General features: G+C 51.5%; 1 protein-coding gene across 1 annotated transcript in view; it reads left to right on the forward strand.

Annotated features, from left to right (window-relative positions):
* SH3PXD2B (SH3 and PX domains 2B) overlaps positions 1-18,046 on the forward strand; it is a gene marked incomplete at both ends in the record, with an annotated part of 57,434 nt that extends 39,388 nt beyond the window's left edge. Inside the window, 7 exons of the mRNA XM_010153582.1 lie at positions 4,805-4,830; positions 11,481-11,615; positions 13,098-13,202; positions 15,223-15,340; positions 16,637-16,863; positions 17,420-17,469; positions 17,921-18,046. Coding sequence (XP_010151884.1) covers positions 4,805-4,830; positions 11,481-11,615; positions 13,098-13,202; positions 15,223-15,340; positions 16,637-16,863; positions 17,420-17,469; positions 17,921-18,046 — 787 coding nt within the window. The remainder of the gene's footprint in view (positions 1-4,804; positions 4,831-11,480; positions 11,616-13,097; positions 13,203-15,222; positions 15,341-16,636; positions 16,864-17,419; positions 17,470-17,920) is intronic.
* Positions 18,047-18,359: the final 313 nt, after the last annotated feature.

The following is an 18,359-nucleotide window of genomic DNA, read 5'->3' on the forward strand; positions in this document are numbered from 1 at the left end:
TGAAGGGAGAGGATTTTGGGGTGTTTCAAGGGCAGTTCAGCTCTGCTGCTGCTGCTGTTTTCCTTGGAGGGGTGGAGGACCAAGTGCAGACTAACCCCATTCTTCCCTGCCGTGTGCCAGAGGAAGCATCACCAGTGGGAGAAGGAGGATGGCAGGGCCCAGGTGGGCTGAATCCGAGCTCTGCTGAATCAGCAAAGGGCCGTGGTGGCTGGAGGCTGCCTGGGAAGGTGTGTGGTAATGAGCTGGGACCTGAGCAGATGAGGAAGCATGTGCTGCTAACAGGGTGATGCCTGCAGCAACTTCAGCAGCCTGTCATTATTCAATTAATACCCAGTCCCGGTGATGTGGGGTTAGGTGGGAGTGGCAGCAGCAGTCACAGTAATGGATTGCTTCCCGCATGCAGACTGACAGGGACTCCGGGCAGGCACCAGCCTCCATAAATCAGAGAAGGGAGAATGGGGCTAAAATGAGAAGCAGCCCTGGTGGGACCTGACTGTGCCAGCTTGTCTCCTGTATGGGCTAATTGAAAGGTCCTGCTTAGGGCCACGGTGCTGGCAGCCATCAGTGGGTAAGAGATTCCTGTTTGGTCCAAAGTGCTAGAAGATGGTGGGAAGAAGCTCATTTCCATCATTGCAGCAGGGACCAAATCTGTTCCTTTCCCTTGTTTCCATAAATTGGAAGTGCAGACTTCCAGCCAGTGGCTTCCAGGAAGAAGTCTTTTCTCTTCCTGCTTCCCTGTAGCTTTTTGTGTGCTTTTGTTTCCTTGTAGTTGGGCTGTGCCAGGAGCTAACGTTTCCTTGTCACCCTTGCACGGTGTTTGAGGGGTAATAGGGGCATGAACTGGGCACGGTGACAGGGATTTAATAGACAGAGGGAAGGCTCAGGTCTCTGCTCCAAAATGGAGTGGCTGCCCCATCTAGGAAGCCATTCCAGGAGTTTAGGTGGTAAACTAGAGATCCCTCGGTTGATGGATGTTGGTTTGGATAAGGATGCTTGCTGGCTTGTGGCTTTTGAGCCATGTCTTGCTATCCAGACAAATTACAGCTTGTAGAATGAATTGTTTGTCTTGCAGTTCTGCTGGTGCCTACGTGCAGATTCACCAGGAGCTTGGGCAAGATCTCAGCTCCAAAATAGTGGTCTCCTTTACTCTCTGCTGAGAACTGTCTTTCCTAGATGACAGTGGACAGAAACATCAGAGGGGTTGAATCCATTCTGCAAAAATCCACTTTGCTCCAGCGCAAGCCCCTTCCCAGGGCAGAGTACTTGCTTTTCTGTGCTCACAGGGCAGCTTTCTGAGCCCGAAGGTTCAGCTTGGCTGACTCTCCAGCGGTTAAACACAGGGGTGGCACTGGCACTGCAGCGTGGGGGACAGGGGCTCCATTCAGTGCTCGGTGGAGCATTTGCTGAACACCAGTTCTCCCAAACAAAAGCTCTGTTGTACCCCAGTTCTCAGTCTGTCTCATCTGTATTTTGTTAAGACTTGTAACATCCCCCAGCTTGCTGGATACTTACAAGATGAACTACCTCCTGATAGCTATTTTGATGGCATTACTGTATTACAGAAGGATTTTTTTTTTTTTTACCAGAGCTTGGTTTTGGTTTGTTTTTGTTTTTTTTTTTTTCTCTGTGGAAGATGTTTTCTTGGAATGGGGACCTCATATCCGTCTCACCTAGCATGTTGATCGTGGCTTCTGTGTGCCTGGCTCTGCAGCAGCTGTAGTCATCTTCCTTGTGTCGGTGCTCCGCTGTCCCTCTCTTGCTCCACGAGCTGGCTGTGGGGCAACAGGGGTGGTGCCGAGATCCCCAAGCCGTGTGTCAGGGCACCTTCCTCCCGCGAGTCCTGCGGCAAGGTGGGCTCTTCTGCGTGGCAACCACAGAGCCACCTTCCTGCAGCACGCCATGCTCTGCACAGCCTGGCAGCCACCAAATTTGCATGCCTTAGAAAAGAGCTTAAAGTCAAGCAATCTTGTAACAGTTCTTCTCTAGATACTGTCCTAGCCTTTAGGGTTTTCCTGATTTTATAATCAATGGGTTTTAATTAATGTTTCTTGCCTGAATTATGACCCTGTAAGCCCATGAAGACTTTCATTGTCTGCAATATCCCGCGGTAAGGAGTTTAACAGCTCCCCTACATACTGCTGAAGAGCAGCCAGCACTGTTTGCTCTGAACCTGCCCTTGTGAAAGACACTGAACTGAGCCCTCTGCACCCTAACACTGTCTTGTTGGCTCAGTGCTCTAAGTGAGACTCCAGTCATGGGAACCCTTGCCTTCAGTGTTCCTGACAAGGAGCTGGAAGAGTCCTGAGGAGCAGGTGGAGAACTAGTCGTGAGTTTTACCGCCTGGGAAGATTTGTGGGGCTGGTTGGTGGCACTCAGTCATAGCTGTGTATGGGTATTTTGTGCTGTGACTGCCTGGTTCATCTGCACAGCCTGGCTGTTGTGGGGTGAGAGCTAAATGAGTTTCACAGTGTAAAGCAGAGCGGACTTTCCTTCTCTCCTGGAGCCACTGGTTTCCAGGAAGCCGTGCATGCAGGCTCTGCTGCATGCCTTTCTCTGGTCCATGGGGAATGGAGGAGGAGGAGATGCTGCCTGGACTTTATTGCTGTTTCCTGTATGTCTGAGCTCTTGTCCCCTCTGAGGTGGTGGGCTGAGGCTGCTGGTCTTTGTACCTGTGCCAGGAACAACCCAGCAGAAAAGTGAAATCGCAGCTCCTTCCTTGCCCCCTCACTCAGATGGAGCAGCCAGTGAAAGGAAACAGGGGGATGAGTTACAGTAATAGGTTTGGCAGATGGCAGAGGAAAAGCAGCAGTTATTTCCATCAGCGCCCTCCCGTCTTCACGAGGGTGCCATGCCCACCTGCTGATCTCCAGCATGCTCATCTGGCCTTGCTTCACCACCCTTCCCTGCCATACTGCTGAGCCGGGGCAGTCTTAATGGGGCTTACTGATAAACTCTGATTTAGCTCTGCAGCATGATCTCTGTTTAGGAATGTCTTTGGGATGCTCTGTCCAGTAGATTCCTCCGTTGGTCCCTGCACCTGGGACATGGTATTCAGGTCTTTGTGCAGTCTGCGGTCTCTGAATTTAACAGATAGTCTCCAGTTCCTAGATAACAATGTCCCCTTTGTTTCTAGTCCATCTTGGTTGCATTTAATTTCATTTCATTGCTAGCTGCATGGATGAGTATCAGAGGTTTAAGGTGCAGAGGGAAGGGGGGGACAGGGAGGATAAGGCATTGCAAGCAGAACGCATTGCCAGGATGGGTGGGCAGAGTTTGAAGGCAGCCGAGTGCTGGCATCACCCCATCGCTCTGGGGGAATAAAGTGTCTGCAGTAATAATGGTCTGAAAAGGCAGATAAGCTGAAAGAGAACAAAGCATCGCCCAGCTCTGGCTGGCTTTCTTACTGAGCATGGGGGGATTTCTGTGTTTGGCCTGAAAACAAAGGGTGGGGGCGGGGGGAAAGGTCGTTTTGCCAGTGGACTTGATAAGCAGATGGAGGAGCTCCTGGGGTCCATCTGGGCTGGTCCAACCACCTTTCCAAGCAGTGGTCAGGCAGCTCGAAGCTTCAGGAGGGTCCCCCTACCACCAGGTGAATGTTTTCCTCCTTGGAAGCTCTGGTGCCTGCTCTGTGCTTGTTACTCTTCCTGGAAGTAACAAGGATTGATGCACGTCTCCTGGTACCAGAATATTTTGTCTTGGCCAGATGGTGTTGATCTGTCACGTATGTGTCAGAGGAGCAGGGAAAGCAGTCTCCTCTGTAAGAAAAGAGGGAGCAGGTTACCATCACCCCACACTACAGCAGCATTTCAAAGCCACAGCAGTGAATTATGTGAATGTGTTGAGAGCCCTTTAGTAGCTGTTTGGACCGCTGTGGTTGGGCTGGGGTCAGGGCTGGTGCACGTGTTTGGGTTTCTGGCTGGTTAGGTGTCTTGGTTTGTTCCCCCTGATTTTTTGAGGCTATTCTGAGCCCATATTTTCTTTTGATTTGGTGTTTGTTTTTTGATCATGAAATGACTGAGATTTCATTGTGTCTGAAGACAGTTGTGCTTGTGCCCTGGGTTTGAAGCTGTTCAGCAGCTATGTTTCTTGGCAACATTCAGATAAGAGACGGGGCCCAGGACCTGCGGTTTCTAACCCATCTCATCAGCGGTGTGGGCAGTGCTGGCCGTAGCAAGAGGACTCGGGCTGCAGCTACTTAATTGCCTCCTCATAACCACAAACAGCTCCTGCTTGCTCTGTCCTGGTGGCACTTTTTCTGCTGCACAGTCTTGGTGTTCATCCTCTCTACGACACTTCAATGACTTGTTTTGGGCTATAAATGTTTGCCCCTTCCCTGACCACTTCCCATCCCTGTCCCTGAGAGAGGTGTGGGACATGGAGGAACTTCAAGATTTCCCTATTTGTCTGTCTTCAAAGTGGTGCCCACTTGTGTGGAAGCTGTGGCCTGTTCTGGGAGCAGTTTGGGGCTTTGGGCTTCCCCAGCTCCTGACTCTGCTGCCAGACCATCCGGATCCACTCGCCTTTGCAAAGTTACATGGTGGGAGTTGTGGCCGTCAGAGCAAGCCACCAAGAGGCCCAGGCCAGCAACCAAACCTTACCCTGGGAAAGACAAAGACATTAAACTACGAAATGAGGAGGGGAGAGATGGGCTGTTTGCAAGGCGGGTGATGCCACATGTCACCCGTGGGGATGTTAGTTGGTTGAGGGAGATCAGCCTGTGCTTTCCTGTGTGGGTTTGTCGTTTGGCCAACAAGCAATCCAACTGCCCCATCCCTCTGCTGACTCTCTTCCTTCTCTTTTTCAGGGATCCCATTGGAAAGAAGAGGTCTGGTAAGGATTCCTTTCCTCTCCACCAGTTCCACCACCTTCTCCATTTGCGCGCAGCCGTGGTCTCCTGGAGTGGGACGAGGGTCTGGCCCCACAGTGGGCCAGCCCTGTCTGTGTTCCCTCATGGGGTGTGGGGCTTCCCGACACGGTGTGCCCCCTCTGTCCACCCAGGTTTCACTGCAGCCTCCAAGTCCCGGTTTCACATCCCCCTGACCCTCCCGTGGTGCTCCCAAAGGTGGGACGGACAACCGCAGCTCTCCATGCTGCCCTGGCCTCCCTGTTCACTCGTTGATTGAGTCACTGCCACCATTGCTGGACTCCCCTGTTTGTTTCCTTCCCCGCCTCATGCCTGTCTCCCGTCATTTTGTTCCTCCATCAGGGTTTATCCAGAGAACGGCCTCTTTCCTGCAGAGAGGTAGTAACAGCCGCTCGCTACCTGGCCCTTGCTCTCGCTTTGCCTTTCGCTGGGGGGACACCTGCTCGGGCTGGGTGGGCAAGCCTCTTGCAAGAAGCTGTCACATCCCCCGTAGCTTTCTGTGGTGGCTGGAAGACATGGAGCAGTAGTGGAGAGATGGTATGGTGGGCTCAGAAGTGGCACTTGACTGTCAGTACAGCTCTGCATGCAGATGAAGGGCAGCGCTTGGTCTGTAGTCAGGAAGGTGGGGATGCAAAATTTCCCATGTCCAAAGGAGGGTCTGAGCTGCACAGTGGTCAGCAGAAAGTCTCCAGATGCAGTACTATGTTCTGCTTTGTGTTCAGCTGGGATCCTTTGAATGGATGCTTGCTTGCATCTGGGATGCTGTACTTCAGCTTCTCAAGTGAGAGGAACAACTTTGAAAGATCCCCTAGTTGCTCTGTTTTAGCAGTTATCTGAGCTTCCCAGAAAGAGGAGGAGAGAGGAGGAGAAGAGCCTTCAGTCTGTGGATTAGGGGGGACATCTCACAGCTACTGGAGCTACCACAGAAGGTATAAAAATTTGAGGGTCTTTGGGAAGGAAGGTTTGAGTCTTATCTGGATGAAGATTCTGCTGAAATAGGTTGTGGAAAAGTTTTTGGCCTGAGATTTGGCATTGCCATAAGCTGCATAAGCAAATTGACATGTAGGTGAGTGGGTTCCTCTCGGTGGAGAGAGGTGTCGGGGAGACTAAAAGACTGAATTCCACTTTCCTTTCTTTTTTACTGGATCTGCAGGTCATGCCTGCCTCAAGAACTGATGGTGTCCCAGCCTCTTACTTGAGACTAGTTGTAGGATGCATATAAAAAGCTCAGGTGTTGTCTGCTTGAACAGCGGCTCCTGGTTTTGCTCTCTTCTCATGGGCAGGTCATAACTGGGTGCTCTCCTGATCGACTAGCATGGGATTACCAGTGTAGTTAAAACCTTCAGACAACATTTTCTCCTTGAACTCTGACTGCTGCAAGGTGTGCCTGTCAAAGCTGGGCCTTGAGATGGTCATTCTGTAGCTCTCATGAGCCATTTGCAAGAACAGACTGCAGGTTTTGTACTAGCTTGTGCTGAAGTGGTGGGTCTTCAGGTAGCTTTGGAGACAGAGAGAAGACTCTGCATGTGGGCAGGGACAGAAACAGGCTGCTTTTTTCTTTCCTTCTCTTCAGTTTCGATAAAACAGAGGTAAAATAAAGGTAGAATCTCCTTCACCTTGAAAACTTCTCGTGTGCTGGCTTAGCAGGAATATTTGGGGATAAGGGAAAGGTGTTATGTTTCCCTATGAGATCAGTGTGTGGATCACTGAATCCTGTCCACTTACGTTAGGCAAGAGAAAAGAAGTTCTCTCTAGGGTTGAGGGGAAGAGGAAGAAGATTTCTGCTGCCTAACCCAGTTCTTCAAGGGCAGAATTCAGTTTAAGGATGCTGACTGCTAAAGAAGCAGGAGCTTTTCTCCTTTTTGTGGACACAGCTTTGTCCTGTCTTCCCACTGCAGATTATGAGCAGCTTCATGCTGCCATCCTGTTGGCATGGTGGGTTTATATGTGACACAGGGATGTTGCTGAGGTCAAAGAGAAAATGCTTTTTGGGATGCTCTTTGCTTGGCAAAATTGAGAAGGAGGGATGTTTGGGTAACACCCAAGCCAGAGCCTGCCCTAGCAGGAAAGCATGCAATCTTTTGCCCATGGTGCCTGGCACACACGCAGTAACCATCAGGGAATGATGTTTGTGTGCAATAAGGTTACAAAGGGCCAATGCCTTGTGCTAGATGTGATCAGAGACTCCCCTCGCTGTCTTGCGTTTTCTGGCAGCAGAAACAGAGTTTGGTTCTGCTGCTGTCGCCCTGAATCCTCTTCTACCTTGTGGAAGTCCCTGGTCATTGATCAGTTGTTCAAGCCAGGCCTGCTTTGAGGTAGCAGATAGGCAGCAAGGGACAAAAAAGGCTCTTTCATTAGGGAACCTCCCTGAGGAGTGGGCAAGCAATAGCTGCTCAGGAATGAAACCAGCAGGAATGGTTTCCCAATTGCTTGTTTCTCCCGGCATTGCCAGAGAGAGGGTGAGGGTCTCTTCAGGAGAGCTCCCAAGATCCTGGCACAGCAATCCCTGTCTTGAAATGGGATTTAAGCAAATACTGGGATGCAAAGTGGGTTGAAGTGCTGCCTGCCTTCAGCCTCCTGCAGTGACCAGGAGACTCAAGTGACATTTGCTGTTGTGAGGAAGGCCTGGGGTAAGTGAGCACTGGAAATAAAATCTGCTTTTTTAATCAGTGTTTGTAATCCCTCAGGTCTGTGAGCCTTAGGCATGGGCCCAGGCTCCATACAGCCTCAGCTGGCAGGGGGAGTGGATTATTCCCTGGGCTCTGAACACTGACTTGGCCACTGATTTAGGTATGTCTAAAAGTAGTCATCATATCAGTCCCCAAATCTGATTTGGTCGTTTCTATTTGCTCCTCCTCTCGCAGTTCAACAAAAAGCACAGTTGTAGTCAGGGGTTCATTGCAGCATTGACAGTGCAGGGGAACCTGAAACTGTCTCCAGGTTTATATTTGGGTGGAACTGTCCAGGGAGGCTGGCAGAGAGCTCCATTATCCACCAGCCAGTTTTAATTTAGATGCGTTCTTGTGTGGTCACGTCCCTTTTCCTGTGCTATGTCATGTGTCTGCAATGGCATAGAGACACCAAACTACTGTATTCTGTGTAATATTCTGTGTTATCCTACAGCAGCCATAGGGTGACCTTTCTAAAACTCCACTGGTGAATGGTATTTCTGTGTCATTATTTTCCAGTTCTGGAAAAATCCCTGGAGAGATGAGAAGGAAAGAGAGGGAAAGCTGCAAAAAGTGCAGCACGTAGTGCCCATTTCATGTGAGAGCAGGAAGAGACTCACTTTTGTAATACTGATCTTCACAAACTCATCGAGGCTGGGAGAGATGGGGATGTCCTGAGAGCATGGGACAGACTAGCTCAGGCCAGAGGACTAGGAGGAAGAAACCTTATCCAAAGTTGGATAAAGCGTGACATGTTTAAAAGGTGCATTAGGCAGGGGCTGGAGTGTACAGCAAGAGCAGACATCAAAAACAAATGCCTGTGCCCCCTCAGTCCTGAGCGCTTTGTTTCCCTCTGGAGGCATCAGTGTCCAAGCTCCCAAAGAAAGTCCTCTCACTTTTGACACTGATACTGCAAAGCCCAAAAGTGGAAAGGCTGGAAATGTCACAAGCAACACTGTATCTGTGAGATTTCCTGCCTGGTTTTATACATCTTAACATTTTGGGTGAATGGCCAAGTTCCTGGTCAAACAAAACCTGCAAAGATTTATGGGCTGACCCATCACTCGTATGTGACGTGTCTTGAGAGCACAGTCATGGCGCTGAGCAGTCCAGGGGTTGGCAGCTGGGATGTGCCCTGCCTGGAGACAGCTCCTGCCTGGCCCTGCGTGCAGAGCTGAACGCATCTCCCCGGGGGCTCTCCTGCATCCATGGTCAGCACCAGTTCTGCAAGCCCAGTCCAAGGACCTCAATGCTCCCTTGACTCGGTGCACATCCTTCTCTAGGCTATGTTTGTGGCAGCCTCACAGGTGGGGGGTGTTCAGGATACACAGCCTGTCCTCCTGCCTACAGCTGTCTGCAAAACTTGCTCTCTTGTGGGCTCTGGACTGTACTAAAGCTTCCTCCCCTCCCCAGCTGCAGAGCTTCAGTGCTGTCTCTCTTGTCAGGTGGTAAGGTTTACACCATTGCTATTTTTAAGAGACTGTCTGCCCATAAATAGGATGTTTTGTGGTTAACTTGAGTGTGTATTTTTGTGGTTAAGGGCAATTATGCCAGGTGAAGATGCTCCTGAAATTAACTCCTACTTCTTCCCCCAAGCTCAGTTTACCACCTCTGTTGCTGGTTTAATAGGTACATTGGAGGATCCAGAATTGCCAGCTGAAACTGCAAATAGACTCAGAGCAATGGGTGTAATTACAGTGAGGGAGGCAGAAAAGAGAGTACTTCTCTCTTCCTATAGCTGTTATTCTTCTCTCAGGGGCTGGGTAGATTGTCTGATCACTTTAAGCACAAACCTTTAATTGAGCTAGTAGAACAGCTAGTCCTAGCATCCACCATTCACTTTGGAGGGCTATTTTTAATTCTGTTTGGTGCCCCACCTTTGGGTTTTGGCATAGAAGAAGCTTTCATTAGCAGTAACAAGTCTTCTGCACTTGGCCAGCTCACCTGAAGCTCCGTAGGGTGCTGTTTATAGAAGAGTAACACGGACAATCTGTCTTCTCTTCCTTTAAATTAGACTGTCCTGGAGATACATTGTTCATTTAAATCTTTGTTGTGGTCTTTCTTTCTCAGAATCGTTTTGAGAGGTTGTGACCTTGGGCACAGAAGTAGTTCTCTGTGGGGTAGCAGAGCATCCTAGGATTGCTGAAGACCTAGATCTTGTCGATCTCTGCTTCTCTCTCTTGTTCCGCTCATTGCAGCATTGTGCCCTGCAATAGGTTCCCCTATAGGAACGATCTTTTGTCAGGTTGAGACCTCTCACGTTGCAGTGTACATGCACTTGCCCATAGAAACTTCTTCATGATACATGGCCTGAGTTTGTCTTTGCTGCGTTTTGCCTTTATATCCCAAGGGACCATCAGTCTCTCTGTCGTTTCTTTCTCACACCCTTTAGAGATTGGAGGCAATTGTCCCATGTGTTTGCTGTGCTGTAGCAGCTAGAGGGCTGGGACAGTTGGGATTTCTGCCCTGACCCAAAACTTGAGGCTTCCTGCTCAGGGTACATGCACAGCCCCTAAATATTCAACTTAACACCCATGTTCAGGTGTGTGATGCTTTTCTACCACTCCTGTTATAGTAATTAACACTATCCTGTTTCCAAAGCACTCGGCAAACACTAATACCGCGCCTGGGGAGAAAGGGGTGATGCACCAGTGTCTTCATCTGGCAGGTTGTGAAGCTGCAAGGCATAGTGTTGGCCTGGAGGCCAGAGCCAAGGTTCAGGGTGGAGGTCAGTTTTGGGCAGGAGTTTCTGTCACCTTTTTGCTTCTTGGAGGCTTTTGGAGGCAGATGGGGCGGGTGGTCCTGGTGCTCTGGGTGACCTGGTGTACCTGGAGGCTGAGCTTGAGCGAACGCCCTGCTCGGTGGGGCCGAAGTGTCTGCTTATGTGGGCCTGCAAACCCCGTGTCTCTTTGTGGTCTCCCCCCACACAGCAAGCCTCTGTGCACAAGTGGGGAAGGGGTAGCTTTGCTTGGCGTGTAGGTACAACCCTGGGGCCACGGTTCTAGAGCAGAAACAGATGCGAGTGGAAACCTCTGTTGCAGTGCTAGCATCGCGATCAGCACCAAGCGAAGGGGGTGCGTCTATATCCAGAGCACTCTCCTAAATGAAAATGTGCTTGGAAAGCACAAGCCAGCTTCGCCCTGCTGCGGTGCCCAGCAGAGGAGGGGCAGGCGGTGTGGCAGGGGTCCCCTGCCCTTAGCCCGCAATGCCACCCGTATCCTGCCTGGAGTCCCTGCAGCCACAGCGCCCATCTCTCCCTGTAGCCCCTCTCGTCTGGGTGTCAGGGCCCTTTTTGGCCAAAGGAGAGCTTTCCTCCCGCTGTATCCCACCTGTTTGCTCCTCCTTGGGGTATTTTTTTTTAATCTTCTGACACGAAATCGGGATCTCCAGCAGGAAGAGCTGAGCAGATTTAGCAGACAGAGAGAGCAAACCATGCTGGCGGGTTGCGAGAAGGTGACTGCAACACGTAAGGGCAGTGAGGACAGGACGATGCTGCTCTGTCCTACGAACACCCCTACGCCTGGGTGTCCAGGCTCTTTAGCCAGGACCAGCAAAACTTGCTGCAGGTTGTGTGTATGGAGCTGGCGTCTGAGCTGGTCCATGTGTTGGGGAGACTGTGCTCTGGAGACTGCCAGTGCTCAGGAGTCACTGACAGCTGGGGCCAGGCTGCTGTGTGCATCCGTGGTGGTGGTGGGGTTGCTTGGATGGCTCCGTCTGTGAGCAGGAAGGTAGGTAGCAAGTGAAAGGTCTCACCTGGCTGTACCCATCTCACCTGGCTGCTGGTTTGGTCTCTCTCCTCTTCACTGTGCCCAAGTTTCTGGCTCACATCTCTTGCGCTGGGGTCCCAAGGGTGTCCTGGAGCTGCTCGCAGGCCAGTAGTGCTCGGGAGTGGTGGCCTATGCTCTCGGCAGCGGGTGCTGACCCTGGCACATGTCCCCCCTGTGCAGGAGCTGACTCTGCGTCGGTCGACCCCTTGGTGCTGGAGCAGTATGTCGTGGTGGCGGAGTACCAGAAGCAGGAGAGCTCCGAGATCAGCTTGTGCGTGGGCCAGTTGGTGGATATCATTGAGAAGAACGAATCAGGTACAGAGAGTTTGGCTCGGCAGAGGGCTTCGGGTCTACTCTGCGTTGCAGAGCAGGGGCAGGAGTAGCAATCCTGTATTGTCAGTGTCTTCCTAACAGGACCTTAAGCAAAACAGCCTCCAGGCACCTCGTAGGGATGTCCTTGGATGGTCAGCTGAGGTGGGACGTGGAGGAAGCAGCTTCAGTCTGCAGGCTGTCTGTATGAGCGTGGACAAGACTTCAGGGCTGTCTGTAAGGGAAGGGTCCGATTACCCGTGTGCTGAGCACCAGGCGCCGTCCATCTTTTACAGTCTCTGCTTTATGCTTCTTCATGCTGAGAAACTTGGCCAATGGGCCCTGAGGACAAAAGCCATTCCCAGAGTTGGCAGGCTGGTTTTATCGATGGAGGGGGACACTCTCATGGTGCCCATGAAAGCCCCTGTTGTGCATTTGCAATTCCTGCCTCCGAACAACGAAGCACCCGGCCATGGAGTGGGGCAGGCAGCTGAGCTATTCGCTTGCTTCAAAACTTAAACTTGCTCTTAACCTCTGCAAAGGGACCGAGTCATGTCATGGGCCCAACTTCTGGAGTTTGTGGAAAAGGGGAACTTATTCCCCGTTAGAGGGGTTTTAAATAGATTTTAAAACTCTGGATGGCTGGTCCCCAGAAGATTAGCTGCACCAGCAGCTGTGTTTGAGAATGAGGAAAATCAAAGGAACCCTGAAGCAAGTGAAACCTATTAGCACAGCCAATTCAAAACCTATGGCAAATAATTTATTTATCAAATGTCAGCCCTGGTTTTCCTTTCCATGCAGGTAGCTGCTGATTCCCTCCCTGACAATCTAGTTCTCTTTCTAAATGACTCACTGGTGACGTTCTGAGGATAATGCTCAGTATTTATGTTTCTTCCCCCTAAAGACACAAATAGCTGTTGTTTTTAATAACTGAGGAGCATGCGTTTATTTTGATTGGACACCCAGGGTGGCCCAGAATTGCTTGTGGCCACTATGGAGCTGGCTAGGTTTCCGCTGGGAGAGCTCATGTTTTAATCCTGCATTTGCTCTTAGCTTTTAAAATTTGCTGTTTCCACGAATGTAAAGAAGGTGAGAGCGCAGCGGGAGTCAGCTATCGATTTGCAGACAGTGTATTCATCTCTGCTAATTAGCCTGGGCTTGCTGACCCAGACTGAGGGAAAATGAACCATGAAGGGAAAAAAAAAGAAAGCAAATGCTGTGGCTGGAGCCATTAATTTCTTGGAGCCTCTCCTGTTTTTCGTGGGGTGCAAAACTATACATTCAGATACCATTCAGCTGTGATTCTCCCATACTGCTGTCTGTGTCCCCTTTCAGGTAAAGCTTGGCTCTGTTGCTTTGGGTCACCCCAGCTTCCCGTGTAGGCAGCAATGAGGGGGCAAAGCCCCCCAGGCTTGTTGTTTGGAGGGAGGGAGTGAGTTTTTGGCTGGTGGGAACCCTTGGCTGAGCTGCCTGCTGTTTTCTTCTCAGGCTGGTGGTTTGTGAGTACGTCGGAGGAGCAAGGGTGGGTGCCGGCAACCTGCCTAGAGGCTCAGGATGGTGTCCAAGATGAGTTCTCCATGCAGCCCGATGAAGGTAAGAAGCTGCTGGAGTGATCTGCCCCAGCTTCTGTCTGCTACTGCTCGCAGGATTGTATAGCCCTCCCTGACTTAGGCAGGGTACAAGCCCAGAGAAGCACAAACCCACACGTGCTGTTCAGTTATGTCTGGCCATAATGGTTCTGCCTGCCCAGTGCTCTGCTCCAGTTCTGCAGCTGGATACTGGGAGTGTAACTGCTGGCCTTTCTGCTCCCCCATAGAGGGGCTGAAAGTGCCACCTCCAGGGAACACTCAGACCTGCCATCTCAATGCCTCCTTTAGGCCCCAGGGAGCTGTGTTACCTGCACTGGAGGAGGAGCAGAGCTCAGGTCCTAGGACAATTCTCGTGTCTTCTGAAGCCATGCAGAACAAAGAGCATGCATGAGCTCGCATTGTGAGAATAGCAAGGTATCAACCTTTGCTTAGAGCAAATCTGAAACGCCCCTGGAGAACACATCCTTCCCGTTGACCACTGCTTGCTCAAAGCAGGGCTGTAGCTGGCTCAGTCCCTCGTCTGGGGAGATGGAGGTGGGAGGGGGGCTCAGACCAAGGAGGGCCCCCAGAGAGCTCCAGGTGAGTAGAGTCTCTGTGCCACTCGCTGGTGTCAGCCCTGTCTCCTCTTGGACCTGAAGTGCCACCTCCTTACGCCCTCTCTTGTCCTTCTCCTGCTTCCCCAACATGCTCTTCTCAGCCCCATGGAGATACTGGTCTCTGCCCAGGCACGTTGGCCGCCGTCGGACTCTTGGGGACTTGTACACCAGTGGATGGGGTCAAGGTGGACTTCACAGAGACTTGTTTGGCTGCCCATGTTTTGTGCTTGGAGCCTTGTTGTCTGCATGTTTGTTTGCTCTGCATGTGATGAACCCTGCTTGTGCCAGTCCTCCGTGCGTGCCATACATGCTCCTCAGCCCTCCACCAATCCCACTCACGTCTACCTCTTTCCTCTCTCTTTTCTTCTCACTTCGTGAAGCTTGTTCTGGGTACAGAAGCTGGAGTTTCTGCTTTCCCCCAACACGTGTATGCAGACTTCTTGCAACTGCTGCCTTAGTTCTGTCAGAATAACTCCTCTGAGCCCTGGGGTTGGTGGCTCACAGCGGGTCAGGAGAAGAGCCAGCTTGGTTTTGCTGGATGTGACAGGACATTTTCTGCTTTCACTCATTTGCATGAAGGGGGTGGGAATCAGGCCCTTCGAAGGCTGTGCTCCTCCAAAACAAAACAAATCCAGGAAACCTGCACGGTGGTGATACATCAGTGTCCAGAGGTGTGGGTTTTGAAGGTGGACTTTTCCCAAAATAGCCTTCACCCTATTGTGACACTGCTTAAACATGGGCAATTGCTTTCCTTGATTTCATCCAGAGAGGACAGGACAAGGTGATGAGGGAGAAGGGTGGTTAGATGGACCTGTTAGGATGTTACCCCTTCCTCCTGAAGAGCATCCATGTCCCTGCTTGCCAACATTTGGTCTAGTGGACAGGACATCAGACTTTTCTCCAGGCTCATTGCATGGTTTGGGAGACTCAGCTGTTGAATGGAGAAGGTCACTTAGACCTGCTGTCTAGAGCGGTTTGAGAGCTGTGTGTCAGAGCACGTCTGTATGTGTGGGGTTACTCCCTGCTGCCCATGGGATTTCTTTCCTTGTATGGAGGACAGTTCTTTAAAGGCTATGAGAAAGAAATTTAAATGGAAGTGGATGCATGGAAGGGCTCCTGTGAAGAGCAGGTGAAAGGAGAGCTGTCAGATAAAGGTAGTCTTTAGTCCTAAGGGAGGGAAGGAACTCTTTTAGACAACTTCTCCTTGGGCCAGACTAGCTCACCAAAACTTACATTTCAAAATGCAGCTGGGTTAGTTTTGACATACATTTCCCTAGCATTTATCTTATGAATGGTTGTGTATTTCTGTGTGTTTGCATCTGTATTCAACAAGAATTATCATTTATATAGAGCACTTAACCACTGTTCATATTGAGTCCAGGCTTCCATAAACAGTATCTCTGTGAAACTGCACTTTCTTTCTGACAGAGGAGAAGTACACCGTTATTTACCCATACACGGCAAGAGACCAGGATGAAATGAACCTGGACAAAGGGGCTGTGGTGGAGGTGATCCAGAAGAACCTGGAGGGCTGGTGGAAAATCAGGTACTATCTTTACCTCTTCCTCTTCCCTGGCACTGCAGCAGGGGCTGTGCAGAGTAGAGACCCAATGCACATGGGATGTACAGCCCAAAGGCAAGTCTAGGATATCAGGAAGGGCAGAGGAGCAGAGCTTATTTCTCTCCATCCCAACTGACTAAGGCTAGCTGATGTTCAGGGCTTCAGCCAAGCATAGCTGTGGTTAAACAACTTTAAAATCCCCCAGTTTCCTGTGCTGGGAGGTGGACTGCATCACAGCATCACATGCCCCAGCATTGCAAAGGGAACCGCTTTTGAGAGCGAGAGCGTTGGTGTTACGTCATACGCTGCTGATAGGAAAACCAGGGAGTGTCCTGGAGGCAGGCTGGATCCTCGTCTGTGTTAGGAGACTCCTGTGGATAAGGGACATTGTCCGGGCCAGGTCTGCTCTGAGCAGGGTGTGCTGAGGCCAAAAACTCCAGATGCTCCCGAGCTGATACTTGTTTGGTCTTGGAAGCTCATTTTCTCTTGTCTGTGGTCTAGCAAATGGCCGGACTTGAGCGGGGTGGGAGCACATGCTGCAGTTTTCTTAACCTTACGTTGAACCTGTGGTCTTGGCAGCAGCAAAGCCCCAGAAAAACGTCCACGGACTTGTTAAGCAGAGGAGAGCTGCCACGAGAGCTCTAAAGGCAATTACAAGCTCAGGAGCTGGTGCCATCTGAGTGTAGTGGCTGCAGCCCAGCAGTGGGGAAAGTCTCCGACGCTGGCGTGGGACCCTCCTGCATGGCAGGGAGACTCTGCGGATGTGGTTTTTCAATCTGATTGCGGGACTGGTTTCTCTCCTATACAGTGGAGATTTAGAGCAGAGAAGGTATCTTGGCTGCTAGTGTGCAGGCAGAAGGCTTGTGCTTTCTCCAAAGACCAGGTACATCAATCCTAGCAGTAGCCCTCTAGTTTTCCCCTTTGCTTCCCCTGCCAATGTGCTTCATTCCTGAACTGGGGCCATTGCTGAGGCAAAAAGGAAACAGGGCTTTGCAGCATTCCCAGCCCTTGACCCACTGCCTGCAGCCGGCTTGCATGGGAACGTTAGTCATGGCTGGAGCTCTCCAGATGCCCATGTGCCACGGAGCATGACACTGGGCAAGCTCATGCTGCTCTGATCATGCGGTACCCTCGGTCAACTGTATACTGAGCTCTGGCTTTAGAGATGTCCAATGGCTCAACACCACTCGAGCACAGTGGGTCACTCCTCTGGGAAGGGCTCACAGCCCCGTCACAGTGCAGGGGCTCTGTGCAGTGATGCTGCTGTTGTTGTCACTGCAGGCACCAGGGCCAAGAAGGCTGGGCCCCCGCCTCCTACCTCAAAAAGGGGAATGGAGAGATGTTCTCACAGAAGCTGGGGTCAGGCTCCTCCACTCATTCGTGTGCCTTGGATCTGGATGGCATCTCCCGGCAGCAGGTCTTGGTGAGCAGAGAGAAGGATGGGCTTGCTGGCCAAAGGGACGGGAGATCTGACAGTCGTCCCCTGCCCAACGTTGACATCCGACGCAGTAAGTGGCCAGTCAGGAGGAGGCTGGTGGTGGCTGGGCTGTCAGCGCAGCCTTTCCTGTGGGCTTTTGGGTAACGTAATGAGACATGAGGGAGACAGAAGGCTTGCAGGTGGTTCAGCCAGGTCTGAAGGTGACATTGCACAGGCAAATGGGGCACAATCACAGTGCTGCCCAGGGACCTGCTGAGGATCAGCAAATGTGATGGGGATAAAAGACTCCCCCTCCCTGACTGGAGATGCTCTCCTCTCAGAAGCTGGGGCATTTTAACCCCTCTGCAGGCCAGGTCTTCTGGCTCAGGCCTGCAAAAAAAATAACAGTTTCCTGTGGTGACCTCAGCTGTATTTCCCAGCAGCACCTGATTGTGTAGAGCAGGTTCCTCTTCCAGTGCAATGCCCTCAAAACCTGGGTGACCCGTGCCACTTAGGGTACTTTGCCTTCCTTGCCCATGGCGCCAGCTTGGTCCTTGCCTTTCTGTTTTGTCTTTCATTTGTCTTTTGTGAATGCATATATAACCAAAAGCCAGAAACTCAACAGCATCTGAAATTTTCCTCCACAGAGTCACCAAAGATGAGGCAGAGACCTCCTCCTCGCCGAGATCTCACCATAGTAAGTGCCAGCTGATGTAGGAGAGCAGCAATGGCAAAGGGAGTCGGAGAGGAATACTGAAAGGAGCTCTGGTTACTGGTGATTCTTTGCCTGGGATCTTGCCCCTGTACCATGAGCTCTGCTCCTGAAAAAGGCTAGAGTATGCATGTCGCCTCCCTGCTGTCTTAAGACTCTTGTCTTTGCATGTGATCTTTAATGGCCTTTTGGCCGGTCTGTCCTGTAAGGCTGGGTTGCCAGCGGGAGGCTGCAGACTGGCTCCCTCCCTCTCGTCAGCAAGAGCTCTAGTGCTGAGCAATGTTCTGCTCATGCTGGAAGTGGTTTGCTGGTGTTGGTGAGCGTGCTGCATGGGCAGAGCTGATCTCCCTGGCCTGTGTCTCTGCAGGCTGGGGGCTATGTGGCTGTAGTGTCACACTTTCTGTAGAAACATGGGCTTTCTCTTTTCTTTTCATAGCCACGTGGTTTGAACCTGCCTAAACCTCCTGTCCCTCCTCAAGTGGAAGAGGAATATTACACCATCGCGGACTTCCAGACCACCATCCCCGACGGCATCAGCTTCCAGGCAGGAATGAAAGTAGAGGTGAGACTGCCATCTTCCCTCCTCACACCCTCACGTCTGCTCCTGCTTCCCATTGCCCTGGCACCCGTTTCAGGCAGGCGCTCCCTATCCAGGCAGGGGCGGGAGCTCACCACGGCCTTCTGGGTGGAAACGGGGCACGGTGGTGCGTGTGATTGCCCCTGTCAACACCCCAGGCCCTTCCCGGAGTGGGAGGGAAACCCGGGCGAGCTCATGAGAGTGGAGTCCCGGCTGCTCTTAGCGGCCTCCGGCCCCCCACGTGTGCTGTGGTGTCTGCACTGGTGGAAGTTAAACCACGCCACAACCGGGGGTGGGG

This window comes from Eurypyga helias, unplaced genomic scaffold (genome assembly GCF_000690775.1).
Source record: "Eurypyga helias isolate BGI_N326 unplaced genomic scaffold, ASM69077v1 scaffold16776, whole genome shotgun sequence".
In the NCBI taxonomy this organism is placed as follows: domain Eukaryota; kingdom Metazoa; phylum Chordata; class Aves; order Eurypygiformes; family Eurypygidae; genus Eurypyga; species Eurypyga helias.